The sequence below is a fragment of the Phlebotomus papatasi genome, chromosome 2, assembly GCF_024763615.1.
Source record: "Phlebotomus papatasi isolate M1 chromosome 2, Ppap_2.1, whole genome shotgun sequence".
NCBI classification, from domain to species: Eukaryota; Metazoa; Arthropoda; class Insecta; order Diptera; family Psychodidae; genus Phlebotomus; species Phlebotomus papatasi.
This window is the reverse complement of record NC_077223.1, coordinates 72,064,672-72,074,317: the sequence shown is the minus strand read 5'-3', so window position 1 is coordinate 72,074,317 and position 9,646 is coordinate 72,064,672. Positions and strand designations below refer to the sequence as shown.

Genomic DNA, 9,646 nt, shown 5'->3' with positions numbered 1-9,646 from the left:
AAAGAACATATGAAAAAAACTGAGGTGTCCAAAACTTGAGCGTCGTATCAAGGAATCGCACTTTCCCTTACATTTTTTTTAAAGTCCATACTGTTAAAAATAAAAGGGTCAAATTGATCCAACTGGTAAAAATGAAAGGATCACCGAGGATCCTTTAAAAGTGTCCCTATTTTGACTCTTATTTACCTCCGGAATAAAAGAATAAAAATAGTGATAAAGTCATCTTTGGTGTTCGCTCAGATGAGAGAAATATGGTATCAGTAATAAGTTCGTGATAAAACATAATCTAACGTGATAAATGTACATACAAAATTTCAAGAGGTACTAGGGTAAAGTGGTACAAGTTGGACAGTGGTACAAGTTGGACAATGGTACAATTTGGACAGGGCTTTTTGTCTTGATAAATTTAGTACTTCATTTTTATTTGTATATTTTTAATGCTTTAGTTTTATAATTTGGTTCCTTGTGCTTCAAAACAAATTTTGTACTGTATTTATCAAGAAAAAAGCCATGTCCAACTTGTACCGGCGAATTGTCCAACTTGTAACACTAATTCCAAATTATACACTTTACCCTAGTAATCCTTTCAAAGGTTCAAATATGATTCATCCTTTTGAAAAGCACGGTATATAATCTAATTTGATCCTTTCATTTTTAGCAGTGCAGATTGTTGTTTTCTTATTAAATCCTCATTGAGAATTACACTACCTAAATATACAAATCTCGAAAACTTATTTCCTTTGACTTTTTTTAATAACCTCTTCTGAACATTACATTTTTGATGGTAGTGGGTATTTCAAAATTAAGAATGTTTCTATTCTCTATTTATTCTTTTAAGGCCGGACATTCTATGTTCAATTATTAGAAAGTAATATTTGGAGGCAGATTTTTCAGTTTTGCAAAAGCTTTTAAATATAAAAAACCTATATTCTAGACCTGTAATAACTAATTCAAAACTTGGTTTTATACATACCGATGGTTTATCTAAATAAAAACGTATTGCATTGGGTAATTCAAATTCATTTGTAGGATTGAATTATAATTTGCTCAAACAAGGTGTAATAAATAAAAATACTACACGATCAAGTGTAATTTTAGAACTAGACTGGTAGTCTTAAGATCGTTACATATGGCTAACTTAGAACGCTTACCATCTGTTGCCACTTCTGTGAACTATTGACCGAGAATGATTGATGCTAGTGGAAATAATGAGGGAGATTCTCTGAGGACAGTGATATGTGATGGTTCTTGAGAGTTTGGTTGAAAGGTTCTTGAACACGAAGATCCCCAGCTGAAGAAGAGGAGTGCAAAAATAGCAAATGTACTATTAACGCCACACTGAGCTGATGAATGTTGATGGAACAAAACCACGGATGCATGAATCTTTCTCTAGTCGTGGCTTACGCGAAAAATCCACCAAAGCGGCGAAAGTTTCTCGGTGGGGCACCCACCAGAGCCTCCACATATATAGCGAGGCATCCACCACAGCACATTCAGTACCTACTTTGGTCTCGCTTGTTGTACTACATTGAGTTAAGTGTTCAATATGCGAATGGTTAGTTTAACACTTCTTCCTCCTTCACAAATCGTGCAATTTTGAGTGAATAATAATCTCGGTGCAAATTGTCTTTTTCAACATGGAAGTCGCGTGTTTTGTCTCACGGAACTGAGCAGCGAGAGAAGTGAAATTCATACCTTGCACCGTTAATTGTGGATTACCTCTCTGAGTTGGTCTTTTGAAATTCGTGACTCTTCATTGCTCCGGAAGAGATGCCCAAAACTTACATAATGAGCTTAACGCACTTAAATTATCGCAAATTACCAAATAGAGATGTGATTTATGGACGTTTTGCTCCGATAAATCCACCTGTTTCCTTATTTCTTTTACTCTTGTGATTTTAAGAGCCCATCTGTTTTGGATAATGATGGGCAGTTATGTGAATGACCTCATGAAATTTTCGCTAGAGATTTAAATATTCACTCAAAATTGGAATTTTACTATTTTTGGATTAAAAGTGTACAAGAAGTTGATCTAATGCTACGATTCATTTTAGATCATTATCCCTTGTTGTCTTGCCCTGTTTGTGGCGCTCGTGGCATCCGAGGGCACTGCTGCAGCGGAGAAAGAAGTAGGTGACCAGAAAGCTGCCCAGGCGGCTGCTGGTGAATCTCAGGCGCACGAGAAGCGCGGACTCCATGATTCTATCGGGGACTGGTCCTTCGGTGGACATGACGATCATCACCATCACGAGCACGTGAAGACCATCACCATCGAAAAGAAAGTCCCCGTGCCCTACCACGTCACCAAGCATGGTAAGGAAACTCTAACAATGCTAGGTTCTATCAAGAATCTAACTAATTCGGTTCCTTTTCATAACAGTCCCATACACCGTTGAGAAGAAAGTCCCCTATGAGGTGAAGGTTCCCGTGCCACAGCCCTACGTTGTGGAGAAGAAGGTACCATACACCGTCAAGGAGTACGTCAAGGTACCCATCCATGTACCCCAACCCTACACCGTTGAGAAGAAGGTCCCATATGAGGTGAAAGTTCCAGTAGACAAGCCCTATGAGGTCAAAGTCTTAGTTCCTCAGCCTTACACCGTTGAGAAGAAGATCGAGGTCCCAGTCAAGGTTCCCGTTCCACAGCCTTATGAAGTCATCAAGAAGGTCCCAGTTCCAGTTAAGGTTGAAATCCCCGTGCCCAAGCCTTACACCGTTGAGAAGCACGTTCATGTTCCTGTAAAGGTCCCTGTTGACAAGCCTTACAACGTCTATGTACCCAAGCCCTACAAGGTTGAGGTTGAGAAGCCCTACCCAGGTAAGGATCAAAATCACATCCGATCAAATAGTAGGACCGTAATTAATTTAACTTTTTTCTACGTTTTCCAGTTGTTGTGGAGAAGAAAGTCCCATATGAGGTGAAGGTTCCTGTTGACAAGCCCTACAAGGTCTACGTTGAGAAGCCCTACAAGGTTGAGGTGAAAGTACCTGTTCCACAGCCCTACACTGTGGAGAAGAAGGTGCCCTACACGGTGGAGAAGCCTGTCCCATATGAGGTTAAGGTTCCCATTGAGAAGCCCTACCCAGTCTACAAGGAGGTCAAATTCCCAGTGACCAAGGAGGTGCCAGTGCCCGTCAAGGAGTACGTTCCATTGAAGTTGCAGAAGGAGGTTGTTGTACACCATCACTTTGAACACGATCACCACCATCATCACTAAAAGCTAACAGGTTTACCTGTGGATCCTAAGCTTCTAGTTTCTGACTCTACAACCCCTATGTCTTTCATTCTTCATCATTCACCAGCAACAGGTTCATGTACAAAGTGTCTCCATTAGCCTTTCTTTTGCACATCGCCTGTCTCCAATACTCCTGTGCCTGCGCGACCACCTATCCTCATCCAGAACAATCACCTAATTTAACAACCATTTGAAGTATTCAAAGAAGTGGACCAAAAAGAATTAAAAAAAAACGACGAGGAATTTTTTGTTTGAAATAGAAAAGCCGGATCGCCGTCAAGAAAATTACATTCTCTCCAAGCTACTCTAGCCAATTGTGATTTTTATTAATTAATGTTTAAGATGTGTAATTTTTTTGCAAGAAATTGTTTTTTTAGTGTGAAAAAGCAATAAAAAGACATGAATGTTTTTTTGTACGTTCACTCTTTTATTTTCTCCAGCAGCTCGTAAAATCTTTGTTTGTTTCACTTTTTGGAAAATAACTTTTTTTTATTTGTGAAATTTCTTATGAAAAACTACTTAAACTTTCCCACTATTTTACTCTAAAAATATGGCAAACTTTCGCACCTTTTACACATTTTACATGTCCCAAGTGCCATATGATGCAAAGTTTGACACTATTTAATTAATTATTGTAATAATTTTCATCACAATTGCAAAATATTCTTGATTTTTGCATAACATCTTCGTTCTCCTTTCACAGTCACTCTTTTTTTTCCTGATTGCTTGCGCAAATGGTTTTGCATAAAATTTAATAACAATAATTGAGGATGACGCTAAGAATGATCATTATGCTAAATTATGATTATTATTTTCTACCATTAAAAAAGAAACGATGTTGAATAATTTGAGAAATATTAACGAAAAAAACATGATACAAAACATAAATGAAACATGAAAAAGACAGATAATTTTTGTGTAAAACTAACTAATTGATACCTTTTTCTCCATTGGGAATTTAATGTGAAAATCTTGGTGGAAATTTTACGATTATTTTTTTAATTTGCAGAAAATGTGATTTCATAGAGTGCGAATTGTAGTAAATTTTGAATTGAATTGCAGTGTTTGTCTCACTGCAAATGTGAGTTGAGCGCCAAGAAAATAAATAAAAACATTAAAATGCATTCGGCTGGAGATCTTATCTGTCTCACTGAACGACTTTCTATATATATTTACTACACATTTCGATCACCTTTTCACTTACAGCGGCAACACAAGGATTGCTAACCATTTGCTTTTCCAATTCACAAATAAAAGTAATATGTACATGAAATATAGTTACGACAAACTATTTTTTATAAGTATCAAAAAAGAGCAATGAACCCGGCTGAACAATTCAATATAAGGTAAAGTGCCCTTAAGTCGACCGGTTTCTCAATTCGACCGGTAGAGTTATTTATACAATTTATTTATATTTGCTACAATATTTAGTGGATGATCTAACATTAATTAGGTCAATTATTTCATAAATGATACAAATCAGTAACAAATTTATAGAAACTGGCCATAAAACATTGAAAAATTGATCACCGGTCGAGTTGAGGACCCGGTCAACTTTAGGGCACTTTACCTTAGGTAGTTCATAACTCATAACTTTTTTTAAATAACAATGTTCTAAGTAATGCTTCTAAAATTCATTCCCAGTCTGTATCTGCTTCAAACATAAGCCAATGCATTAAGAGTAAGTCTTTCACATCCAAATAAATCGATAAATGTATGCACTAGCAATTCGTGTAGGAGGTTATAAATGGCAATCGAACAATGACCCGGTCAAGCGAAAGACAGAAGCAGTGCAAAAGAAAAGTAAGAGCAAGATGTAAGAGTAACTAGCTACACATCATAATCATAAGCGCACTTGTTGGTCACCAGTTGCATAAGTAGCTCGCGATGGTCTTTGTCGAAGAAATGAAGGAAGTTGTGAGCTCCACTTCATCCAATGGTGTGGAACATTTATGAGCATTTTCTTGTGGTGGCTTCTGTCTGCACTTAATTGTAACTAACAAAAGACTTCTTTCGTAATATATTTTGTTGACTCTCCGGCTGAAGATTATATGGAACAAATTTCGCAACACAGCCAATTTCCCGAATAACCCAAAAAAAAACTCAAAGAAAGTTCATCTCAGGGGGTTTTTGTTACTCAAATGCCCTTTTATATCTACAATTACTAAATAAAGAGACCTCAAATTTCTTGCGTTTTACCCGTTCTCCTTTGATCAATTGCCCAAACAAGCCAGTAAATGAAATTTACCGCATATTAAGATAAATGTTGTGTGAAATAGATTTGTTGTTTTTTCGGTGAGAAAGTAAAAGTCTAATGAGGACTGTTTTTTTTCTGAAAATTCAAGGTCTATTTCATGCTCCAAATAGAATAGAGATAATATTGAAATTATGGGTAATCCCTGGATTTTTCGTAAGAAGTTGTTCAACTTTATTTGGAGCAATAATTACTTAAAAATTAGTCTAGAGCTATATGATTTTGAAATAGTATTTTTTTATGTCATATTGGAGGTATTGGAGTAAACTCTCTCAAATTCGGGCATTTTGGGACCAAAATGTCAACCAAATTTAAGAGAAATTCCGACCAACAAACTTTTTGAAATGCAACGATTTTTTATTCTTCTGCATACTCATTTTAAGTTTACATATTCATATGTATTGTAAATTTCATAAAAACCCTTAATAATGCAAAATCGTAACAAAGCTAAGACAAAACATGGCAAAATTTAGCATATATATATATATATATATATATATATATATATATATATATATATATATATATATATATATATGTGCTTCATTAGATAATCATAATCAAACTTGAAAAATGTCAACAAACTTTTTAAAATTAAATGCTGCCCGAATTAAAAAGTAACCTGTTCTTAAAAGAGCCGAATTAGCGAGAGTCTACTGTATTAAACTCTTTAGGTTGATTTAATCATTTATGACCCATAAGAACATCTTGTTTTTGTCATGCATGTAACTACAGAGTTAAAAAAAAATCGAGAAAAGTTACTCTGTCTCTCTGCAAGAAGTCCAGTTTATTGCTAAAGGAGATTTGCTTAAAAAAATTGGAAGTATAAAAAATAAATAAAAGAATTATAAATTTGAGAATTTAAAAATTTACAATTTTTGAGCTTAAATATTTACTATATAGCAAATAGCTGAAGATTTGCAAAAAATATCCTAGATTCCTTCAACCTTCTACTTTACAATTATTACAGACATAAGAAAAAAAATAACTTTAGGTAGTCAGGAAAAATTATTTTCTTTATGGGACACCGGTGTTCCAATCGTCTTTAAAGGGTTAATAAGAATTATAGATTTGAACTTTTAAACTCCTCACTGTACTGTTTCAAATAGACAAAAAGAAAAAGAAAATCGCGAAGAAGTATTCAAGCTATAAACTCAAGAGCACTTCTGCGTGGTCATTTTCGTTTGGCCATCTGAACCGTGAGGAAATCAAAAAATTATAATTTAGATTCTGTTTTAAACTACATAAATTTACTATAAGCTTTCAAAAATTAGAAAACCGTAAATTTTTTCACGAGAATTTCATGAATTTCCTATTCTTTCTTAAATTGTTTCAGATAGTTCAATAAAGCAATTTATTTAAAAAAAAAATGTTCTTAATAAAAATGAAAATATATTAGTGTTAGATCTGCCAAATAGTATATTTAATTTTAAACATAATTTGTCTAGGAAGCAATTTTTGCGATCCAATGAGTGAATTGTATTTACCTCAAACAGGATAGTGAGTAGAGGCACAAGTACTTACATTGTTTTTTGAGAAACAGCATTCTCTTTGGATCTAAAGACAATGGAAACAGTACCGTTTTTTTTAGGCTGTATCCAGTCTTTTACTGTCTGTGACATTAAAGGTGGCAAAGCTCTCCATTGCATTGTTTAGAACCAGGTACGATTCTCGCTTGATTCTCGATTTTCTGTAAATTGGAGAAAGTAAACGTAAAGCTAATAGAACCCAAGCACAAACTAGTAGGGTAAAGTGATACAAATTGGACAGGGATTTTTTCTTGAAAAATACAGTAGAATTTTTTTAAGCACAAGGAACCAAATTATAAAACTAAAGCATTAAAAATATACAAATAAAAATGAAATACTAAATTTATCAAGAAAAAAAACCCTGTCCAACTTGTACCACTTTACCCTACTGTATAGTTTAAACATATTTTCCGGCGGACTTGAAAAATATATCGCAGAGGATTGAAAAATGCTTAAGGAATATAGGACTATTTTTAATCGAGTCGAGGCATTAAATATTAAACCTGTCTTGTCCAGAAACGGACCACGTTAATGGTGCCGGAATTTGTCGCCAAAAAATCTCCCACATCGTAAGATGAAGAAGATAATGGACAAACATACAAGTAGGGAGTAGTTTGAACTACCCCACAGTCACACAAAATGTTGTCTTCTGAAAAACCCCATCGCCTTCTGTTATCTCTTGATCGTGTGACCCTGCTTCTCAAGAGATTGAGCGCTCTCCACGTTCTCCATAGTCCTGATGGCCATCAGGAAGGAGACATTCCCTGGGCTTGACAAAATCTGAAAAAGGAAAAGGCATCCCTCCATAGATTATGTCTTGCCTCCTCAGGTGTGGTCTCAACTCAATTCCCACAACAGTTTGGATGAAACCCTTGTGAGATTTCAGCCTCTATCTGTTCTCAAAAATATATAAATAAAAATATAGGATTAGAATGGATAAAAAAGGAGACACGCATAAGATAAACATTGCTTCCCTGAGAGGAGCTCGTCAGGAAGGTAAGGAACTCCATTACAGAATATTCAACTATAGTATCTGTTAAATAAAAAACTTATATATTTCGGTTCGAGTGTACCTCAAGAGCTTTGCCAAATTTTTATAGCTATTATACATACCGCTTAAAGACACCAGTGATCCATATCAATTGTGATAAATGAGGAGCTCATTCAGTCTAACATAATAGCTTCTGAATTTTTTTTAGCTCATCTTTCAGATAGTAATTGCATATACTAAGGGGTATATGCCTAATAGTGTTTATCACTTGAATTCTTCGTGAAAATATAGTCATTCGAGGAGAGTTGGAACAGTGGGAGAGATGGAGCACTTCGCCTGCTGCCTACACCCTATGCGCGATCTCATCCTCATATGGTCTATTTGTGCCCTTCAACATTCTAATGAAAACCCCCAAGTTACATCTTTCTACCTTTAAAATTGTACGAGAAAATTGAAATTGAATTTTTTGGATGTCTGAAAAATGGCCAAAGATTTTTATTTCGCCATAAGAATACGTGTATTTGGGGGTTGAGGAGAGATGGAACTTAATAGTTTTGGCAACACTTCCGGTGTGAATTTTGGTCAATATTTTTCAAAATCTTTTCAAGTAAATCTTAGAAATTATTTTCCCTAAATTTCTGGTAAGACTGACTTGATACACTCTGTGAAATTGCCATCGAAGTATATGAGCCACATATTCCACAAAATAAAACATTTATACTGAAAAAATAAAATAAGCTCCAATAAATTCAATGAAATAGTGTTCATGTCTAAAATCACTTCCATCCTATTTTAAATTAATAAAATAAACTATAAATATTTTGCTAAAATTAGGGGTGTTCCATCTCACCCTCACTTTTTTTGAGTGCCTCAAAATGCAACTTTTTTTAAATCCTATTTTTCGAAGTGACTATTTTCATCTAGGCTTTTCTAATATTGATATCTTAAATTTAGAGTCGTCAAATGATAAACCAGTGAGATTCGTCTTTACCTCGCATTCGAAACGTATCCGCAATATTGAATATAAAAAAGGTGTTCCATCTCTCCTCGAATGACTATATATCTTACTTAGTACCTTTTCCTTTATTTTCAATAGAGATTCTTGAACTTCGAAATTTTACTGTAATGATACGAAATAAAAGTACAATCACTATCTGCATCATTTTAATATTAAACAATATAAATTCGGAATGAAATGTAATTTTATGAAATTTGTATACTTAATGAAAATTATACTAATTAATTAACACAAAATACAAATAAAAATTATAATTTTCATTTGTAATTTGTTAGTAAGTCTATGGCCAAAGCACTAGTTTACATTTTTTGATAATTTCTTGATATCTAAAAAATATTGCATGTGACATTACACTTTCTAATCCACTTATTTAAAAAAAGCAACTGTTTTCTTTAATTTTTAAAAAAATATAATTTTCTTTAAAGAAATTGTGGAATTTTCGTGGAAATTTCAAGACGATATACTAATAAAATATTACAAGCACACCTTTCTGATCCTGTGGTGTTCTTTGGCCAGCCGGGTTTACTTTATTGAAGAGATTAATTCTGTGAACATCGCATTTCCACTCTTTTAATAATTTCTTACATTCGAGCAATTATTCCTCTGCAAGACAAATTA

At 34.2% G+C, this 9,646-nt stretch overlaps 1 protein-coding gene across 1 annotated transcript; it reads left to right on the top strand.

The window, feature by feature from the left end:
• Positions 1 to 1,047: 1,047 nt before the first annotated feature.
• Positions 1,048 to 3,652, top strand: LOC129804281 (zinc finger protein 512B). The gene is made up of 4 exons (XM_055851436.1): positions 1,048 to 1,555; positions 2,055 to 2,313; positions 2,381 to 2,818; positions 2,890 to 3,652. The coding sequence occupies exons 1-4, from the start codon at positions 1,547 to 1,549 to the stop codon at positions 3,216 to 3,218; spliced, it is 1,035 nt and encodes a 344-aa protein (XP_055707411.1). The 5' UTR covers positions 1,048 to 1,546; the 3' UTR covers positions 3,219 to 3,652.
• Positions 3,653 to 9,646: the final 5,994 nt, after the last annotated feature.